This window comes from Crinia signifera, chromosome 5 (assembly GCF_055691185.1).
Source record: "Crinia signifera chromosome 5, ASM5569118v1, whole genome shotgun sequence".
Classification (NCBI taxonomy): Eukaryota; Metazoa; Chordata; class Amphibia; order Anura; family Myobatrachidae; genus Crinia; species Crinia signifera.
Genome location: NC_139221.1, coordinates 51873672 through 51896512, shown reverse-complemented (window position 1 = coordinate 51896512; position 22841 = coordinate 51873672). Strand labels below are relative to the sequence as shown.

At 46.6% G+C, this 22841-nt stretch overlaps 1 protein-coding gene across 2 annotated transcripts; it reads left to right on the top strand.

Moving 5' to 3' along the window:
• Positions 1-11630: 11630 nt before the first annotated feature.
• Positions 11631-22841, top strand: LOC146079446 (uncharacterized). 2 transcript variants are annotated; one of them, XM_083186226.1, is made up of 9 exons: positions 11631-11726; positions 13746-13790; positions 14133-14163; positions 15015-15039; positions 15197-15215; positions 16264-16305; positions 19619-19693; positions 21752-21797; positions 22568-22841. In XM_083186226.1, exons 1-8 carry the CDS (start codon positions 11665-11667, stop codon positions 21789-21791), a joined length of 339 nt encoding a protein of 112 aa, XP_083042352.1. In that variant the 5' UTR covers positions 11631-11664; the 3' UTR covers positions 21792-21797; positions 22568-22841. The 2 variants fall into 2 exon arrangements, with proteins under 2 accessions (XP_083042352.1, XP_083042351.1); XM_083186225.1 differs by having other exon boundaries at positions 14994-15039.

Sequence of the window (22841 nt, the reverse complement as noted above, 5' to 3'; positions counted from 1 at the left end):
GACTTTAGACTTCTTTTTCTGAAATATATATATATAATTATATAGTTTTATTTGGCAAACATACTGTTTGTACAAGCATCTGGAAAATATATTTACAAAGTTCATTTACAGAGATGATCTATAATCATATACTGTAGATTTATGTAGTTCCCGCACAACCGTTTTCATGATTTAGTTACTTTTTGGCTGTTTCTTTGAAACAGTGGGGCAGATGTATTAAGCCTTAACAAGAGATACATGTAAGGTTGATAAAGAGAGATAAACGTCCAGCCAATCACATCCTAACTGCTATGCTACTGGCTGTGTTTGAAAAAAGTCATTAAAGAGCTGATTGGCTGAACGTTTATCTCACTTTATCACCCTCGCATTTATCTCTTGTTAAGGCTTAATACATCTGCTCCAGTGTATTTGATGGGAAATTATGTAATATTACATTAAGTTTGTCACCTGGATGTCATTTTTAAAATATAATTCGATAAAACGTTTAAGTATCAGTGATTAGTAAAATATTTTGGTGGAGATGTATTAAGCATTGGATAGAGATAGAGGGCAACAAAGGGGGGGGGTTCCATTACAGTTTTGGGACAGACAGAGTAAGGCCCTCAGGTGGATGGTATTAAGGTAGTTCCTAGGGGGCTTAAGGACCTCTCACGCCCAGGGGGGGGGAGCAAGGCCAGAGGGCTTGCTCTTTTCCTATCCACGCCACCACTGGTTGTCTGACATAACCAGGTGGCGAGCGAAGCGGAGTGAGCCACCATGCTCAAAGAGTGGCGAGCACTCAAGCCCGCAAGGATCCTTTTTGGTCCTTTGTTCCGACCTTGCTCACTTGACCAGGTCCGCTCGAATTTAGACCTAACCATGGTATTACCCTTGAAGCCCACATAACATTTAATATTTCTCAATTCCTGCAAACATACAATCAGTGGGTTGAACTTTATTATTTGGGTTTATTATGGTATTGATCCTTATTCCCTTCTTCAAGATAATGCTACACTCCCAGCTGCTCCATAGAGTTCTGTACAGTAACAAGTGACCCATCAAAGGTGGCCAGAAGCTATGGGTGCCAAGCTGTGTTTTTATCTTGCCCCAACCAACAAAAAAAAAAAATGTTCTGGCGCCCCTGTCTAAATTACTAGTGTTCTCCTAATGAATATTTTTCTGCGGGCCAAGGTTTATGATGTACTGCACATATGTGTAAATAAATGAGGAGTTGTTACTGCTAGCTCTTTTTTGGGTGAGAACATTTCTGTAAGTCTTGGTGACAGCATAGTGGCGAGAAGCCAGCCAGCTCCGTTCTGGAAGAAATAAAGGTATCAACATTAAAGTGAACGCACTCCTATAGGGAACATTATCTGGGCTCTCTAAAAAGGGTTTACTATATGAGGAAGTCTACAACTCCACTATTTAAATTGTCACAACATTAATTACAAAAGTAACTTATTTAAAAGAAAATGATAAAGCAGCTCCAATGTACAGCAAATGACTACGATTAATTTAATTTAAAACTGCACACAGAAACCATATAGCACCAAAAGTGACAAGTGGTAAAAATGAATGTGGTGCACAAAGCATTTCGGTGTGCAAGCAGTGTCTTGGAGCAACAGCAGAATGTAAACTGAGGTTCTCCAGTGGGAAATATCTAAGGTTGTATGCACATAGGTACAAAAGCAGTAAAATCTCCTCTAGTCTGTAAAACCACCTATTTCAGAAAGACACTGGCAGTATAATACTGCCACAATCCTACAGTAGTAACATTATGGTAATATCAGGATGACAATAGCAGGGGCCAACAGCAGCAAAAATTCTTTTTATTTATCATAGAAATATTACATGTGTTTGTATGTATACATACATATTTATACAGTCATTTTAGTTTTCTCAGTGTATATTACAGTAAGCTTTTTCAGCAGTTTATTTTATTGCATAGATATTCACCTTTTGAGGTTTTGCCAAGGTGGAAATTCACTAAATTCAGCTAAATGTAGAAATAATGCGCAGAATGGCAAATCAGAAGAACAACTTGCCGGTTGTTGTTGCAAAGTGCCCCGTCTGACTGCCGAACTACATTTTGCAATATTCTGCATCATCAGAGCATATTGAGATACTAATACCCGTTATTATAATCAGCAGCGCAATTCGCCTTATCCCCCTCTCTAAGTGGTCCTCCTGTATCATCAGAGCACCCCCCACACCCATTGTGCAAAGCTTTGCATAGTTGCATTAGGTACACACTTGTACAATAATACTTCAGATGTGTTTTAACTTTCGGGCCAGGGGCCTGATTCTCTGCTCTGCAGCACCGAGCAGGGGGGACTTGCAACTACTCCTCCCCACTGCGGGACACTGCGGGACACTGTAGGGCCCAGGCGGGACACACAAACCCCCCCCCCCCCCAAGAAAAGGGAAGGTCCTGATATCGGTGGTGTGTGTTTAAACTGAAATCTAAATTGCAGTGTAAAAATAATGCAGCCTAAATTTACCCTGCACAGAAACAAAATAACTCACCCAAATGTAACTCTCTCTCTGCACATGTAACATCTGCCCCACCTGGTTTTGCACATTTTGGGAACACATTTGTCCTGTGATCGTCTAAATTAGGCCCTGCGTTCCAATCCATTTCAAAGTGCTGATTTGTGCATACACTCCCTTCCAATCTAGCTTTTGCTTCACGAAGCTCATCTGTCTGAAATATCTGCTGTAAGGTACAAAGCGGTGCTGCTGGGGGCACATGGGCACAAACCTTGGACAGAACGGTCCCAAGTGTATGCAGATTTCTAATTTTGTTAAATTTTGTACCATCACATCCGATGAGTGTGAGGAAGCTCATGAAACCCGGGTGTGGTATGGCACGCCAACGGTTGGGATCCCGATGCTCAATATACCGACAGCGGCATCCCAGCCACCGGTATTTTCCAACAGGGGGGGCACACACGAGGGAGAATAGCCCCTGTTGGTCGGAATTGCGACCGGACAATTGAACAGTTAGGGTTACGATGTCAGTATACTGACCGCCAGGATTCTGACTGTCAGCTATTCATCCAGCACCATCTGGTTCACTCGGAAGGTAGAGCCAGGTACACAGTACGTGATGTGTGTACCTGGTGATACTGGTGGATGGTACCAACTTCAGGAGTACGGGGCAGGGGCGTTAACAAAGTGCTCCCTCATCTGTATATGCAGGAAGGTGGACATTGTTAACGACCTTTGACGATATTTAGCATACACACACTAAGCGATATTTAAAATAATATTGCTCAGAAAGGGTAAAATTAACGATTTATAAAATATCGCAGAGTGTGTATGGGGCTTAAGTGGGATCCGGGTGAATTGTCAGAAATTCAAGAGCAACTAGGCAACTATAAAACAGGGTTGTCTACTTTAGCACAGCCAGTTCTTTGAGTCGGGGGGGGGGGAGCGCTGAACGGTGGTGGAATGGGGCGGAGCTACAGGGATATAACAGTTTGTGGGCGTGACCAGTGCAAACGCATCCTTGTGGCCATGCCCCCCAACGTGCAATGTTGGTATTGCAGGCATTGCACAGCGGGGGGGAGGCTACAATGAGGCAAATGTGTCATTTGGTCCCACCTACTCCCGCCGACGGGAGGGGTGCCGGAGACAGGGGAAATCCGGGGAGCTGGGAGGGTAGGCAACCCTGCTATAATAGAAGCAGCTAAAATCTCTTACACGATTGGCTGTTTTTGGCTATGTCACCATTGCCACTTCCCCTTTATTAGCTAAGCCTCTAAGTAAACTTTAAACTCCACATTGTTTATAAGACTGCTTCAGTTTATCAGCCATATTTGTATAATACGCATAATCTGCTGCGCACTTATTCTTCACAATGCATGAAACATTGTTCACAATAAATGTTGAAGTCATTACAAGGTATGATTTATAACATGCCAAGAGATTTCCAGTCCCAGAAGAATCGCTTTACACAAAGAAAGTGCTTATAAGATCTCAGTCTGGGGTATTGTTGTTTTGAGAAACTAGACAGTACAGTGCTATGTAACCATATCACACATTATCCTACTGTATGCTCCACAGAGTGCAAATAAACACAGAATAACAAAGGCCAACCAAGACTTCAACCCGTAAACTGGTTTTTTAAATTATTGACAGATTGTCACTTGAGTGATACGTTACAGGAGTGAGAATTATGCATGCGCGCAGGAATCCATTGATAGGCCTCGGTTCTGCTTTGTATCTGAAAATAGTGATGTCACTTACCAGAAAACAATAGGCCCAATGACTGGTTTCTCCTCATTGAGGCACCACTGCCAAGGGAAGGACAAGTTGAAGGCTGAGAAAAGGTTATGGTTTGCCTCAATACTTAACCCCTACACTGCCAGGAACTACTTTGCGTGCCATTATTTTTTTACTGCCTTTACGAGACCACAATCCCTAAAATATTGACCAGAAAATAAATACCCTAAAACATAAACAAATATGAACGATTGTTTTACCATCGGTAGCTATGCGAAGTCACCTTTTACCACAAGTCCTCTCTCTTCTCTTCTTCGATAGCATTTCTGTAGGTAACCTGGTAGTGTCAGATAGGTCTTTTTTGTGAGGGTCTGAAGTGGATTTTATTCTGATTTTCTGCTGAGGATCACTATTACATATTTTGACCTATTAATAAAGCTTTGAACATGTCCATGTTTCAGGCAGGGCCGTACCTTTGTGCCAGTGGTGCCATACCCACAGCGCATTTTGCATTGTGGGGACACCATCTGGCAGCACCACCTGGAAGGCCTCCCACCGCCGATCGTCAACCCGCTGCTCAGCTCTTATGCTGCGGCTGACTGACATTTCAAATGTGGTACCGGCTGCCAGAGCTCATGGATGGTCAGCCGCATAGCGATTGGCTGCTGGACTGCGAGCTCCAATTGGCTAACACACTAGTGTTATATTTTAAATATCCACCGGACTCAATGCACACTGCATGCTCCTCTCTCCTCCCTCCCCTTCTTCAGTAACAGCAGCAGCAGGATGCTGTGCTCAGGGCTGGACTAGACTGGATTACACATACCTCCCAACAGTCCCGATTTTATCGGGACAGTCCCGATTTTATCGGGACAGTCCCGACTGTCAGGGCCTGTCCCGCTGTCCCACCCGCGGGCGGCAGTGTCCCGCGGTGTGGGGGGGCTGTTGGGAGTCCCCCCTGTCAGCTGCTAAGCAGCGGGGAATAAACGCTGTGCGCATGCGCACAGCATCTATTCCCGCAGCCAGGGGGCTGGGGGCATGGCTAGAGGCTCACAGAGCCTCTGGGTCATGCCCCCATAGCGGCAAAATGTGGGCGTGGCCTCGCGGAAGAGCCGCGAGTATAGGCCACGCCCCCAAATTAGGCCACCCCCCCCCCGAAAATTTCGCCTGCTGAAGTACCAAAGTTGGGAGGTATGGATTACATGGTGAGCAGTACTGGTGGCATACTGCAATGGGTACTACTCTGGGCATTGTGTAAGGGCCACTACTGGTGGCATGTGTAATAGGCACTACTGGGGGCATTGTGTAAGGGTCACTACTGGTGGCAATAAGGGCCCGATTCAGACATGTTCACTGTGCTGCAAATTCCTAGCACAAGCGATTATCAGGCAACCGCGCATGCACACGGTACACTGTGGGCATGTGCGAGAATTCTGTGCAAAGGCAGCCTTCGCATACATTTTGAGGTGGTAACCCAGCATTTTCTGGGAGTCCCCAAGAAAACGCAGGCATTTCCCAGCTGTCTGAAGGGAGGCCTGCTAACATCGTCAGTGTATAAGCAGGAGTACTGGGGACATTACATGTGGCATATTGTGTAAGTGGCATTAGGGTGTACGGCATAATGTGTAATGGGCATTATGGTGTTATTGATACTATTACATGATTGCAGACCTTTCCCATAAAGCCACACCCCTAACTTTTTGACCCGTGTTATGGACACACACAGTCACTATCATGGACTTGGGGTGAGGAGCGACACCAATTCTCTTTCTGGCACAGGGCACCAAAATCAAAATATCTAGTTACGACACTGGTTTTAGGTACCAATTTTGACCTTAATGATAAATCGCCAGCTGCGCAATGGGCCAACTGTTCCAACTATTTGGTAAGTGTTCTGCACAAATACTCTGCCCAACATATTTGGCCACAGGAAGCAGTAGTGACATCATTGTTTACGCACAAGCCATCAGTCCAGCTGATATACTGTATTGTTCATCGGCTGTACAAGCGAGTGGTAAGTCTGTCGGAATATTTTTTTTAAACCAATGGGCGCTCAGTGTTTCAATTTTTTTCCCCAAAACATTCAAAACAAAAATTTCATAAATGCAAGTAAACAGACTGTTAAAAACACAATAAATGTAATGTAAATAAATACACTAATAAGTATGGTATACATTATTCAGATCTAAAAGTAGCAATGATGTTATAGGCAAAATCACTATTATTCTGGAGATATGGCATGTGTCGTCCAGAAAAGAAAAACATAATGGTGTTGCCCAGGCATGCCGAAAATAATTTATAATGCAGTACAGGTGGGTTGGAATGTTCCTAAGGTGCCCATACACGGAGCAACGGGGCAGTGTGATGAGATCCATGCTCCCGCGCACATCCCAAGGCACACATTATGTATAGGCTGCCTGTGTTTTTTTTAACTAGATTGCATCAAATCTACTTCAAAACGCACAGTGCTTTAACTCATTGCATGTGCTTTGAAGGATCCGATACGATTTGCCGGCGGTCGGGATCCCGACACTGGAATCCCGACCGCCGAAATCCCGACAAGGGGGGGACATGGATCGCCCCCCCCCCCCCCCTTGCGGGCTCGCTGCGCTCGCCACGCAGCGGGCTCGCTGCGCTCGCCACGCAGCGGGCTCGGCACGCTATTTTATTCTCCCTCTATGGGTGTCGTGGACACCCACAGAGGGAGAAAGTTTCGGGATTTCGGCGGTCGGGATTCCAGTGTCGGGATTCCAACCGCCGGGATCCCGACCGCCGGCAAATTAACTGCATCCCGCTTTGAACTAGATGCAATGCAATCCAGTTCAAAACGTGAGTTATCACTCCGCTTATGGACAGATGTACCGTTAGGGGAGATGGAGTCATTAGTGGTAAAGAAACAGAGTGCTGTCCAGATTTTGTGCATACTGCTAGGCTTCAACTGAGCAGAGTCCCCCCTGTCCCCCTCTCGTCGTCCCCCCCAAGTCCAAAAATGGCAGTGGTCACTGTGGCCGACATGTCTAGAGTCCCTTCTGGCTCTAAACAAGGATTGCGTGTACCCAGCTCAACAATTACACTGCTCATCCCTTTCACAGAAAGAAATCAAGAGGCGTAATAATTAACCCTAGAATGAATGTGTGTCCGTGTACATCTGGTAGGTAATATATAGATTGTAAGCTCCTCTGGGGCAGGGACTGATGTGAATGTTCAAATATTCTCTGTAAAGCGCTGCGGCACATATGTGTAAGGAAAACACCCTTTAATAAATAAATAATGATAATAACGTATTATTTTTAAATTCCAGATGAAGCCAACATTTTTGGCACCCGTAGAGCTCTTTGAAACAATGCTTCATTCCTCCTGAAAAGCTATTATCTCATATATACCCGAATGCCTTTGCTATGTCATAGAATAAAGCAAAGAAACTGGAAAAACTGATAAATTATTGCGTATTCTCCAAATATAATAAAATGGACAGATATGTTATACCCCTTAGTATCTTAGTAAATGACCAGTATAACATGTGTTCTATATTCTAATTAGTCATTCAGAGTATTTAAATCAGGGATGGGGAACCTTCAGCCCTCCAGCAGTTGTTGAACTACACATCCCAGCATGCCCTGCTACAGTTTTGGTCCAAACAGTGGGACTGTCCTGCTATAATTGGGACAGTTGGGAGGTATATTCAATGATTATAGCCTGGTGGCCATACTGAATAAACCAACATCAGATTAGATTATAATAATAGGCCCGCCCCCTCATCGCCCATTCACACATCAGGTCAGCAGGTTCGCCATTACGCATGTGCAGACCCAGAGGCGTAACTCTGGGAGGCAATGGAGTCATCTGCCGCTGGGCTCCTGCTCCCAAGGGGGAACCTCTCCTCCTCTGCCAGTATGAATCAGTTCATTGATAGCTGTTTAAATCACTTCTGTGGCTGATCCCTCATCTAGAAGAACCATAGATGTCACATATACATAGCATACATAAACATACCTCCCAACTGCCCCGTTTACCACAGGAACGTCACAGTTTTCGAGGACGTTCCCGCGGCCCGCCCAGGACCAGCAGTGTCCCGCGGCGGGGGCAGTTGGGAGTCCACGCTGCCACCTGCTTGTCAGCAGGGAATAGACACTCATGCGCACAGCGTCTATTCCCCGCAGGCAGAGGGGCAGCAGCGCCAAAATTTTGGTCGCACGAAGGTCCCGCTGGACCACCAATGAAAGTTGGGAGGTATTTTTTTTATTTATTAACAGTTTCTTTTATAGCGCATACATATTCCGCAGCACTTTGCAGAGAATATTTGACCATTCACATCAGTCCAAGCTGCCCCAGTGGAGCTTACAATCTATATTCCCTACCACATGCACACTCACACACAGACATTATAGGGTTAATTTTTGTTGGGAGCCAATTAACCTACCAGTATATTTTTGGATTGTGGGAGGAAACTAGAGTACAGGGAGCATATACAAACTCCGCACAGTTAGAGCCATGGTGGGAATCAAACCCATGACCTCAGCGCTGTGAGGCACTAATGCTAACCATTACACCATCCTGCTTTCTTTCTTTCTCAGCATGAGGGAGAGGAGAGGCCTCTGTATTCCATGCCCATCTCAGCCTGCCCTGCACTCTGTAGATACTGTAGGTAGACTGAGTGCTGTATGTGTGCATATATGTGGGATGGTTAGTGTAAGGCTGGAAGGGGGGGGGGGAGGGATAGGCCGCATGGTACGAGGGTTAAGCACTAGCAGGGAGGTGCAGAACTAGCCTGCGGGGGTCTGGATGGAGGGTTAGGTAGTGCGTCAGTGTGATAGAGTGCAGAACCCAGGGTGAGGGACTGCATCAGTGTGATAGATCGCAGGCCGCAGGGTGAGAGAGTGCATCAGTGTAATAGAATGCAGGGTAAGTGAGTGCGTCACTGTGATAGAACACAGGCTGCATGGTAAGGGGGTACATCAGTGTGACAGAGCACAGACCATAGGGTGAGGTAGTGCATCAGTGTGATAAAATGCAGGCCCCAGGGTGAGGGAGTGCGTCAGTGTGATATAGCCTAGGCCGCAGGGTCAGCGAATGCGTCAGTGTGATAGAACACAGGCTGCAGGGTGAGGGAGTGCGTCAGTGTGATAGAATGCAGGCTGCAGGGTAAGGGAGTGCATCAGTGTCACAGAGCGCAGACCGTACGGTGAGGTAGTGCGTCAGTGTGATAAAACGCAGGCCCCAGGGTGAGAGAGTGCGTCAATGTGACAGAGCGCAGACCGTAGGGTGAGGTAGTGCGTCAGTGTGATAGAGCGCAGGTCAATGGTGAGGGAGTGCAGCAGTGAGATAGAGCACAGGCCACAAGGTGAGGGAATGCGTCAGTGTGATAGAGCACAGGCTGCAGGGTTAAGCAGTGCATCACTGTGATAGAGCGCAGGCCATAGGGTGAGGGAGTGCGTCAGTGTGATAGAATGCAGGCTGCAGGATGAGGGAGTGCATCAGTGTGACAGAGCACAGACTGTAGGGTGAGGTAGTGCATCAGTGTGATAAAACGCAGGCCCCAGGGTGAGGGAGTGCATCAGTGAGATAGAGCACAGGCCATAGGGTGAGGTAGTGCATCAGTGTGATATAGCCTAGGCCACTGGGTCAGCAAATGCATCAGTGTGATAGAATGCAGGCTGCAGGGTGATGGAGTGCGTCAGTGTGATAGAATGCAGGCTGCAGGGTAAGGGAGTCCATCAGTGTCACAGAGCGCAGACCATAGGGTGAGGTAGTGCGTCAGTGTGATAAAACGCAGGCCCCAGGGTGAGAGAGTGCGTCAATGTGACAGAGCGCAGACCATAGGGTGAGGTAGTGTATCAGTGTGATAGAGCGCAGGTCAATGGTGAGGGAGTGCAGCAGTGAGATAGAGCACATGCCACAAGGTGAGGGAGTGCATCAGTGTGATAGAGCACAGGCTGCAGGGTTAAGCAGTGCATCACTGTGATGATGCCGTAGGGTGAGGGAGTGCATCAGTGTGATAGAATGCAGGCTGCAGGATGAGGGAGTGCGTCAGTGTGACAGAGCACAGACTGTAGGGTGAGGTAGTGCGTCAGTGGGATAAAACGCAGGCCCCAGGGTGAGGGAGTGCATCAGTGAGATAGAGCACAGGCCATAGGGTGAGGAAGTGCGTCAGTGTGATATAGCCTAGGCCGCTTGGTCAGCGAATGCGTTAATGTGATAAAACGCAGGCTGCAGGGTGCGGAGTGCATCAGTGTTATAGAGCACAAGCCACTGGGTGAGGGAGTGTGTTAGTGTGATAGAGCGCATTTCGTGAGGTGAGGTAGTGCGTGAGTGTGGTAGAAATGTGGTCCCAGGGTGAGATAGTGCGTCAGTGAGACAGAACGCAGGCCCCAGGGTGAGGGAGTGCCTCAGTCTGATAGAACGCAGGACGTGGTGTGAGGGAGAGCGTGAGTGTGCTAGAAATTTGGCCCCAGGGTGAAGAAGTGCTTCAGTATGATAGAACGCAAGACGCGGGGTGAAGGAGTGTGTGAGTGAGATAAACGATCAGCTGACACCTTCTTCTACCCATATCCGCCCTCTTTCTGTCACTGTCCTAGCGAAGAACTCTGTGAATGCTTTCTTCGCACAGACCCCTCGCCCAGCGGCAATCCGCTTTGTGTGGGTAGAACACGTGTGCGCATTGCGGTTCCTTCGCATGCCAAGTTTGGACCTGATTGCAGTCGTGCTAAAAAACGCTGCCGTACAAACAAGTCTAAATGACGCTCCTGTGTATGGTCATTGACATTTTAACACAGTACTTTTCTTAAACCATATTTTATGCAATAAAGCCGTTTACAGGTTAAGGGGGCGGAGCCCCTCACGACGGTGCAAAGAGCACCCGTAGGATGCTATGAATAACCTAATATATTTATATAAGGCGCTGTATGTGTGTGTGGGGGGGGGGGGGGGGGGCAATATTTATCTTGCCTCTTGGGAACTGGGACAAACTTACGCCACTGTGCTGACCCCGACAATAGGTCCCCGCAGCAAATTTGCTGCGGACCGAGTGGGTCTTAATTAGAGCCTTCATCCCACACATATATGGCGCTGTTTGCTTGTTTATCCCTGTGGAGGTAAAGGTTGCGTGCCTGCCCTGACTATAAATGCTTATCTGTAAAGTTTATATAAAAATCTCTGGGTGGATTTATTTGACTTTATTATTGATATTTTTGTGTTATTTGAGTGTTGTTATTGTGGAGTGTTTTTTAATGTTGATGATAAAATACATTTCAACTCTATTTAAAATATGGGTCGCCAATACTTTAGCATGGGCCAGAGATATGTTTTGCTCCCAAAACTGTAACTTGCCAGTTAGCCCTGAATGACTACGTTCTATGTATAGGTTCTGGTGCATTTTTTTATCCCTTTACATCAGCTACCCCCAGTGCTGCTGCTGCTGCTGCTGCTGGTACAATATGGATGTTCTGACATCACAATGGAATGGAACCCCTTGATAAAGAGGCTAGAGATGTGAGGCCCTCACTTCTTTGTGCGATCAAACTGTGAGTATGATGTCTTAGGGTCCGGTCCTGTCCTTTATTTACTCCCTATTTAATCCTCCTATATTTCCCCCCTCTCTTACCTTAAGGCAGTGGTTCCCAAAAGTTTTGAATCATGGCACCCTAAAGTATCAGAATATTTTTCACGGCACCCCTAGGCCAAAAGTTGGTTACTAATTTTAGGAAAAATATTACATTAGTTGTGATTTAAATGTTTTCCTTAGGTCCACTTATGTGGTGAGAAACATGATTCACTTCTGTTTACCCACATATTCTTAATTGGAAGCCACAAGCACTGATTTTGCCTATTACATTGGCAATAAATAACTTGAATTGGTTCTGGACCACCAACCTGAGGCACCCCCGCAAGTGCTCCAAGGCACCCCAGGGAGCCTAGGCACACAGTTTGGGAACCACTGCCTTAAGGTATTACCTGTACTTTTACCCTTTTCTTTATTGATAATATTATTATTATCATAGCCTGTAATTAATTAATTAATCATATCAATTCTTATTCCAGATGCTTTAGATAGGAAAATACTTCTATATGGCCTTCTTGAAGTAGGAATAAAGTGAATGTAATGTTATATTATATTAATTGGGTCTTTGCTGGTTACTTACAATGTAACTTGTTTAAATGTAACCATTGCTCTGATTCCAGAACCAATATTGGGGCAGATGTATTAAGCCTTAACAAGAGATAAATTCAAGTGTGATAAGGAGAGATAAACAGCTCCTTTTTCCAATTCACCTGTGGATGGTTAAAATGTGACAGCTGGTGATACACAGCACAGGTGCAGTGTGACCTGGGAAATGTGATCAGTGTGGGGTCCTGAGCAGGGGGGGGGGGAGAATAACGCCACTTACCAGCTGCAGCAGCTTCCACCCACCGCCACAATGCAGCCGCTTCCGTCCACTGCCCCGCTGCAGCTGCTTCCACCCACTGCCATGCTGCAGCCGCTCAGTCCCGGGTGTTTGGGTGCACAGTGACGTCACCCAAGAGCGACCAGCGGCCATCTTTACAGCGGTCAAAGCCAGCCGCGGCCATATTTACTTTGGGCAGGCAGGAGTTGGTCAGTGCGACCACTAACCGCTGTGGTAGCATGGTCTGTAGCCCAGCCAGGGGGGAAATCAGCAGCCCAGCCAGGAGGGAAAGCCGCCAGCTCAGGTCCGGCTCACCGGAAAATGGCCCAGTTTCCCGCCGGGCCAATCCGCCCCTGGTCCTGAGGACCAAGTCTGGGAAACACTGATAGTAGCCAGCTGATAGTATTTAATATGTAAATAATATAACAAGCTTATACTGGGTATTATAATAGTAATGACATTATATTAGCTTTATGGGCTTATTTGTCATTGTGGCTCTTCCTGGTAATAAGGCTGATTTTGGTATTGCCAGCATTGTGCAACAAAATATTAGTAGTACCCATCCACCCCCCTAAGTGGTGTAGGTACCGAATGGTAGGTAGTACCCATCCACCCCCCCTAATTACTGGTATTACCATAATACCAGTAATTAGGGGGGGTGGATGGTGGTAACCATCCACCCCCCTAGTTACTGGTATCACCATCATGCAATGACAAGAACAGACTGCATACTATATAAGTGGCGTAAGTACCGCCTGGTAGGTAGTACCCATCCACCCCACTAATTACTGGTATCACCATCATGCAATGACAATAACAGACTGTGTACTATATAAGTGGTATAGGTACCGCCTGGTAGGTAGTACCCATCCATCCCCCTAATTACTGGTATCACCATCATGCAATGACAATAACAGACTGTGTACTATATAAGTGTACTATATAAGACTAGGTAAGTAGTGCCCCCCCCCCCCCCCCCCCCCCCAACTCTCAGTTACTCTGAGCTCATTGAACAAATATGTGACTGTAGTAAGGAATATAAATTGTAGGCTCCACTGGGGCAGGGACTGATGAGAATGTACAGCACTGCGGAATATGTGTGCACTATATAAACACCTGGTAATAAATAAATATAATAGCTGTGTTTTTATCTGTCAGTATACAAGGAAAGAACAAGAAGATGACCTGTGTGTGGTACCTTTGGTATGTAATAGTGTCATACCTTTGACTTTCTGTAAATATCCAGTTTGTTGTATCACTGTCTCCTATTGTAAAGTGCAACGGAATATGCTGCGCTATGTAAGAAACTGTTAATAAATACAGTAAAATAAATAATGAGATCCACGTTATAGCTGATACCAGTTTCTCTCTCCTATGGATCTTGGTGCTGTAATTGCTGTAAAGCCCACTTACTGAGAAGCCCCTACTGAATTGCACAGAGTTAATAGCCCCTGCTGCAGCGCACTTGTGCGATATGACTGTACTGTACATTGTTATATTTTGCTTAGTTGTGAACATACAGTAACTCTGTACTTTCTGTTGTAGCTGTGCCTACTTCCCTCTTGACGAGGATGATGTAAGTAAATTAACCATGTATCCTATTTCATACCTTCCAACATATGTGCTCGGAGCAGCGGTGCAGCTGCGCGTGCGCCCAAAAAGGGGTGTGGCCTTACATGAATGACAATATTGCAAGGCATCTTTGTTATTAGGGGCATGCCCAGCGCTCTGTGAGCTACTGACCCTGTCCCCACCCCTTATGTCTCTTATGAATAGACGCTGTGCGCAGGGGCGTAACTAACTATTTAGCGCCCCCCCCCCGCCGCACATTTATTCGGCGCCCCCCCCCCCCACACACACACACACCTAACCTGCCCCCCCTTCTTACCCGCGGTCTGCGTCTCGCCCGGCTCTCTGTCGGGACCTTCCTGACCGTCACGGTCCCGGCCGGCTCCTGCTGCTACAACGAAAACGGACTCTTAGAAAATGGCTGCCCCCATACTGCAGACAGAAAACTGTCTGCAGTTTTCATTGCAGCAGGAGCCGGCCGGGACCGTGACGGTCAGGCAGGTCCCGGCAGAGAGCCGGGCGAGACGCAGACACCCCCCCCCCCCCCGGTGGCGCCCCCAATTTCTCTGCGCCCCCCGCCACCGCGGGGGCTGCGGAGCTATAGTTACGCCACTGGCTGTGTGCATACGCACAACATCTGTTCACCACTGCTCTACTAAGTATAGCAGCAAGTGACAGGGTGACGCCCAACAACCCTCCACCGCGGATGGGGCTGCTCGCAGCTGGTGCAGCAGGATAGACCCAATAAAACGGGACTGTCACACAAAAATGGGGACGGTTGGGAGGTATGTTCTATTGTTTCTATTTCAATGTATATATTTACCCCCTTGCTTACAGACTGCTCTTCTATTACTACAGGATGAGGTTTACTTAATATCAGAAGGTAAGTGCTTATTTCACCTGTCCTCTCTTTGTAATACATGGTACCTATACTCAGCCTGGAATGTCTGGCACTGGATTCTGTGTGATATATTGTAGTTATGCAGGTGGTGGTAGCCTGACATTGGAACTAAGTTATACTTCTTTCTTTTACTTCACAGCTCAAAGTCTTGTAATCAGGTGAATATGGTATTGTATATGTAGTAATTCCTACAGGAAATAGTCAGCACATAATACTGACATGCAAAGCCGTCGAGAGGTATACCGGGCCCAGGTAAAATTTTAAGGGCGTGGCCTAATCGTGGGGGCATGGCCACCCCTCGCAATTAGATCATGCCACAAAAATGTTTAGGGGGGTGATAAAACACTCTAAAGTCGAGGGGGAGTATTATTGTCTGTCCTTCCCCCCTTCCCCCTCAGCAGCAGCAGCAGCAGCAGCAGCACACCTATAGCATGTGCTGTGCTGGCAGCAGGCTCAGCATGTGCTCTCACGCTGTCAGTGAGATGCTCATGCTGAGCCTGCTGTCAGCACAGCACATGCTGTAGGTGCGCGCTGCTGCTGCTGCCGCCTGGGGAGGGATGGAGGGGGAAGGGGGGGGCGGAGGGGGGCCAGACCCATGTGCAAACCCCAACTGTGAACGGCATCAGCGATTTACACAATCGTTCACAGCGGGGAGGGAGGGATGGGGATGGAGGTGGTGCTGGGACATGGGATTGCCCAGCTTTTCATGGGTGCCCCCATGACAATGCTGGGCATTTGCATGGGTACGTGGGTGGGCCAATACCTGCTGTAGGTGGGCGGCTGATGTCACATGACATCAGCGACCCACCCTGTCTTCGTCCTGGCACACACAAATAAAACTCATTTGAGACTGACTTTTATCTGTAAAAGCAGGGGAAATCATGCGATGGTCACTCGTCTTCGTTACACATCCTCGCATGTTAATGAGGGGAATAGGCAGCGGGGTAAACTGCAAGATTTGCAGTTTACTGAACAGATTAGGATCAGGCCCAATGTGTACTTACAAGACCACGCCCCCTTTCAATTAGGCCACGTCCCTTTTCAGGTAGCTGTGGTGACAGCTCTAGATGGTGACTTGGGGCCGAGGGGATAATGGCCAATAACTGAATGTCTTGTCTATTCAGTACAGGTAAATGTCCCTGAAGTTGTGACATTTGGGCAGGTAGGAAATATTTGTCACTTCTAACATTTTAAATTTTCTAACAGAGTTTTTGAAGACCACGCAACCCATCTGGAGAGGGAAGTCATGTAAGTAGTCTAAACATAAACCAAAAGATCTCTACTAGGGCAGCATTTTAGTTTTTCCCAGTTTGAGGATGCCGCCTCCTCTAGCATCCTCAAAAAGTGTCTGTTGTAAGGGGGCAGCCATTTTGTGATGGTCATTTTTATTAACAGCAGCCAGGAGAAGCGCTGGGACCATAGGAAAGGAAATTTGCGGGTCCCATCTGCGGTGGCACATTTAACAAGGAGACTTCCGGCACATTAGAGGAGGAGCTTTGTGGGTCCTGGCAGCGGTGGCACATTTGAGGGGTAAGGCAGGGTGGTCCTGACTCCTGAGCAGTGCAGCGTTTCCACAGCCCTGCAGACCCCCAGCGCCCACACGTAACTCAGCACCTCCCCGGGACCCCGGGGTCTGCGGGGCTATTGTTACGCCACTGCTCACCCAATCGGTCACTGTTGTCAATCACAGCACATGCGCAGTGTAACTTAGGGGCCTATTTATCATGGATCACACTTACAATGCAATCTGGGCGGAATATTGCCGCCCAGGTTTCCATTGTAAAATGTGATCCTAACTACGGGCTGTATCATCCCTGACACGCAGGGACAGGGCTCCAATAAGAGCCCATCCCTGTGATGTGCTGAGCCAGGCGCCGGGGGTCTGCACATGCGTGGTTAGCACTGACCCTCTGCAGACCCTGCTGACTGCACTGCCCTGGCACCAGTACGGTGTGTAGCCCATAGGCTACAATGGGCTACCGCCATCTCAGAATGCCAATTGATCCCTGTGGGGGTCAGATGCCTCACTTCCAGTGCTGCATAGCCGGGTCAGTGGCTCACCTCTTGCTGGGAACCTCTCTGCGCTGTACCCTCGCTGTGCTGCAGTGCTCCTGTCAGCCGCACCTCCGGCTGTAGTGTGCGTTCCCCAGACTCCGCTATCAGCGCCTGCTGACCCCATCCTCCCTCACGCCGGGTCTCCTCTTTGGTGGGGTACTTCTCCTTCGCTGTGACAGCTGCCTAGGTACATGCTGCTAGAAAGCGCGCTCTCCTCCACTCCACCCACATCCTCATTGTGAGCTGTCTCCTCCCATCGCTCCAGCCTTGGACTTCCATCTCTGCTGAAATAGGGTCAGAACAGGGGTAAATGGGGTCTCAGTGCCCTGCTGGTGCTTCCTCACAGGTGCTGCAGTCACCTACCAACCAGGGGGAATTTTAACCCTTGCAGTCCCTGTTAGGTCAGGGTTCTTTAGGCAGTGTTAGCTGCAGTTACAGGGCCAGGCCCAAGACAAAGGGGCGCCACCAGAGTGGGACACCATATATTTTCTGATGGAATTATGTGTGTCCCCACGCATACTAAAATTACTCCAAGTCCTGAGCTAAAGACTTTGAAATATTGCATAAATTCAAACAACTTAAAATACTTTACGGCAATCAAACGAAACTAATGAACAAGTATATGCATTGCTACCATTTTTGTACTGTCACCTACAGTAAATAGCTAGAGTGTGTTCACTGGGGCATCCATCCCCCTGACACAGGACTCCCATCCCTCTGCGGATGGTACCCAATATCACGGTGTGTGATCTGCACTATGCACGTGGTGCACCTTTATGACATCTGATGGACCTCTGTATAGCCTGCTGGTTATGAAATTCAAACTCTTTTCCTGTAATCGTTGTATACTCCTGATCTGTAACAGGTTTCTTTTCATTGGAATGGTTGTTGGCCTTCTCAGCTGTCTTTGGGTTTTCCACAGAGGCCTTAGGTTCAGGTGGTGGCATGGCTAGCTCTGAGTGGCTTCCAATGGCTCCACCGTCTGTGTCACGGCCATGTGGACCACAACTTCAGGACACCTTTTCTGGTCAGTTGCACTGGCATCTGTCTGCCTGAGGTTTGCTGCCGGGTAACCTGTATCTTCCATTCTTGGGTGTACTCCTGCTTTGATTCAGGGGAAAGCTGAGGCCTAGCTATCCATTGCAGATTTTGCTGTACTGTCTCACTCCACACAACCGGTTTCTCCCTTTCTCCCAACAGTTCACGTTGCTTCGGTATGTCAAGTTCTGGTGGGCGGGGCATCTGTTCATGTCGAGGAGGATTGGTGTTAAGCCTTTCAATCTTGCTGTTTACTTGCATTGTTTGCTATCTGTTTCCGCTGTGCCGGTAGTCTTGCCAGTAGTAAGGTGGAGACTCTTTATAACACGGATAGCGCTAATGTTGGTATTGCTCTGTGGCAGATCTGTTGCTTTGCACCATGATTCCATTTGGACCGGTCACGTTGACAGCCTTGATGCCTTTCTTCCCATTCGCTAGCTCGAACTCCACAACTTTGCCACTTCTCATACTCCAGAAACTGTTTTCAGGATTGGCATTTTGAATGTCGGTATAATGTATGTTATCCGCGCATTTATTGATTCCATACCCACGTGGCACATTGAACCACAATACACAACCTGAGAGTCTTCTTGGTTTGTGATCTATCCATCGTATTTATTACACTAGACGCTCTCATTGTGTTCTGAAGCACTTCAGGCGGACCTCCTCTTACGGATCTTCTTGAGGTCTATGGGCATACAGGCCTTCTTTGAGTGTTGGGGCGTTGTCCTGACCCTCATGGGGCATCCCACTGTCGTCAATTACTTCTACTGGTTTTGCGTTGCCATCTTCCGTGTTCACTTTTCTGATTGTCTTAATCACTTCCAGTAATGCACAGGCTATGGCCATGATGGACTCCTGACTGGCTTTAGCTTGTGGAATGGCGGTTCCTCAAATTTTCTGGGGTTCTTTAAACTCTTTAACAGGGTTCGTTCTTTTTTGTGTGATTATCTTCTGCATAGGACGGTAGCCACGAGACTCCGATGTAGTAGCCACTCGGCTCCACTCCAACCACGTCCTCTTCATGAGCTGTCTCCTCCCATCGCTCCAGCCTTGGACTTCCGGCTCTGATGGAGCAGGGTCAGAACAGGGACAAATGGGGCCCTAGTGCCCTGCTGGTGCTTCCTCATAGGTGCTGCAGTCACCTAGCAACCAGGGGGAATATTAACCCCCGCAGTCCCTGTTAGGTCAGGGTTCTTTAGGCAGCATTGGCTGCAGTTACAGGGCCAGGCCCAAAACAAAGGGGCGCCAACACAATACTCCGGAGTGGGGCACCACAATACTCCTTACCATATTTCTTCTCAACTGCACCATAATGCAATAATGAGACCCTGTTGGGCTACATAAAAATGAATATTAGGAGTTGGTAAAATTGCTGAAGAAAGGAATAATATGACCTAAGATGGGTTCCCCATGTTATTTATGTTTAGCTAATTTCAGTGGTAATTATTATATTTTTATTTTGAAGTACTGAAAATGGCGAAATCTGGTGGGAAGTTGACCTGTCAGAAGTGGAGGCTGGACCTGACGTTCCCCAGACCAGGTAAGTAGAGAATTCCGATATATGACACTTGTCTACTTACCAGGAATGTCCTGGAGATTGCTCAGTTTTGGGGAGATTCTGTACTCTGGAGAATAGACACCTCTCAGGGAAGTGGGCAATCCACAAACCTGGTTATACAGGCCACCGTATATATCTCAGCATGATGGCCCCATTTAACATTGATTCAGTCCAAATTGGAAGAGGCTTCCTACACTTCCCATTGCTTCCTCTCCTAGATCTCCACCTGCAATAAGAAGCTTTCCCCACTAATGTCTTACTTCAGAGTGGTGTGATTCGTATACCAGTGATGTGGCTGCAGGTGGAGTATAACTGTACACCCCTTCTAATACATTAATACTGCAGTATGCTTATGCCTCTACATTTCCTGCAACTGTACCAGGCCTTTTACTGTATTAAGATTATGCGTTTGCTTCACCATCGATTGCCTGCATGCATGCTAGACTGTGTCTAAACAACTTTGGTTTTATTTTACAAGTCTGTCTCTGTCTCTCTGTCTCTGTCTCTGTCTCTCTCTCTATATATATATATATATATATATATATATATATACATACCATTGCACAGGTGCGGCACTCAGTTATAGAAATAATAAAGTAGTCAACTGCATGTCTAGTTGCATCTAGACATGCAGTTGTCTCCTTTATTATTTCTATAACTGAGTGCCGCACCTGTCCTATGGTATACATGCGTTTTATGCTGTAAAGGCGCCAGTGATATTGTATGACGTTGGAAGGAGTGCCTGTTCACGATACACACACACACGATAGATAGATAGATAGATAGAATGCGATAAGAACAAACAGCGGCACTCAGAGGTCTTGGTGACACGTCACTAAAGTTTTTTTACCAAGACCTCAGAGTGCCGCTGTTTGTTCTTATCGCAATCTATCAATACCTTTAGAAGGCACCAGCGGCAGCTGACAGCATAAGGGCAGAAAATACATTATACAGTATATATATATATATATATATATATATATATATATATATATATATATATTCCCAATATTCCACCTCGCGCTCTATACAAATGTATAAATCAAGTAAATGAGTGCCTTACTACAGTGTCCCCTGAGGGCTAGGGAACAAACCAACAACAAATATATTACCCAATTGTGGTGTGGCGCCTAACACTTATAATTATTGTCCATATATATGGTGAAGCAACAGGAAATGTTCATCCAATATTTGTTTATTTGATTCTTCAGCAAGCTGTACCAGGCAAAACAGCAATATAGAAATGTCCCTACGCGTTTCGTCTAGACAGAATTCATCAGGGGAACTGTTTTATATCTTTAAATAATAACTGATGCTCAGAACCATTCTGAGGAAAGTTATTTATAAGGATCCTTATTCTCTATGGAAACGGGAACAATTCTTTACTCCGAACTTCCCCTAAATCCTCAAGAATTGATTCTGATAATTATGCGCTGTGACATATAAGTGTGATAAACCATATAGGTTTCAAACGCCTCTAACATGCCTTCCCTGTAAGTGCTATTTGTCTATACCAGTAATAAAGGTGGATATCTGCGCATTCAGAAATAGTAACAGCAATAAAAATGGGTCTCTCACAAAGACCTCTATCTCCTCCAGGGAAGGTTAGCCTGTATGCTAACCTTCCCTGGAGGAGATTTTGAGCATCAATTATTATTTAAAGATATAAAACAGTTCCCCTGATAAATTCTGTCTAGACGAAACGCGTAGCGACGTTTCTATATTGCTGTTTTGCCTGGTACAATTTGCTGAAGGATCAAATAAACAAATATTGGATGAACATCTACTGTTGCTTCATCATGGCAGCTGGATCACCATACATATGGACAATAATTATAAGTGTTAGGCGCCACACCACAATTGGGTAATATATATACATATATATATATATATATATATTTTTTTTTTTTTTATTATTATTATTTGTTTATACAGCCAGATGGATTGTATTTTGGAGATTGTGGACTGTGCCAGTTTTCTTATATATGCAGGAAACATGAAATGAAAAAATAGCCCCTAATTGCACAATCTTTCTTTCAGATTTGTCAGATGCATGGCCTGGCTGTGGCATCACATCTAAATGCCAGTAAGTACACAGTAACCTCACACATAGGGGTAACTCTAGAGGCCAGTCCGCTGCTAATCCTAGATACCAAAGCCCAGAACAGTGGCTAGAAGGTGGCAGTTAGTCATGTAATTAAGGTGCCTACTTTTGTAAACTTACTGTTTAGAACTATAATTATATAATTGCTATTATTGTGGGGTCAGTAGTATTGCTGATCTATTGAGGTTACTCAGTAATTGGAAGGGGGGATTAATACATTAGAATGGTAATAATACTGCTAAATGGTTATATAGTATTCAGTGGCGTAACTTGAAATATTGTGCCCCCCCCAGCCAAAAAGTCTCTGGTGCGCCCCCCAACACCCCCTACTGACATATATACATACATCCACATGCGGCTGTTGGTAGGAGTCATGGATGCTTGACAGCACTGCGGGCAGGAGCCGGGATGTCAGTGCTGTGGGCGGGAGCAGGGCTGCTTGTCAGCACTTCGGGCGGGAACCACCGTCTTCCCTTTCACTGAGCTGCTCGTAACTATATGGCAGCTTGTGCAATGTGCCCAGCAGACCCCACCGGCGCTGGCTCCTCCAAGCCACGGCGGGGTCTACGGCACCATTGTTACGCCACGTATTTATCAGTGAGTTAGGGGCCGGCACAAACTGCTTACCTGGAGCTAGTGTCTGATTAGTCCCCTGCAGTTATTAAAACTTCTGGGTCTCAGACTTTTTAATGGAATCTGACCCAGCAGTCTGGGCTGGATTATTGAAAGTCTTCTTGTGTTTCTGGCTACAGCTCCCTGATTGACCTCACATGAATCTGACCCTGGCTATGGTGACTGACTACGATATTTGGATCTCCCTTGTCTGCTACTCCACCCTGAAATATTGCTTTACGGTATCTCGACCTCGGCTCGTCCACTGACTATGATTTATGAATGCTCCTAACATCTTATATTGTCTAACATGTGGCTCCCCTTAGTACCATCTGCCGGATGTAATGGGGTGTGAGTCCAACAGCCGTAGATGTATTGTAGTATTCTGTATAACTTAATAAACAACATACAGTA

Bases quoted from the DNA above. Each gene is read 5' to 3' on its own strand.
- LOC146079446 (XM_083186225.1), top strand. From the start codon at position 11,665: ATGGAACCCCTTGATAAAGAGGCTAGAGATGTGAGGCCCTCACTTCTT. The intron at 11,727-13,745 runs GTGAGTATGATG...TTTATCTGTCAG, and splicing joins CTTCTTTGTGCGATCAAACT to TATACAAGGAAAGAACAAGA. The intron at 16,306-19,618 runs GTAAGTAGTCTA...TTTATTTTGAAG, and splicing joins CATCTGGAGAGGGAAGTCAT to TACTGAAAATGGCGAAATCT.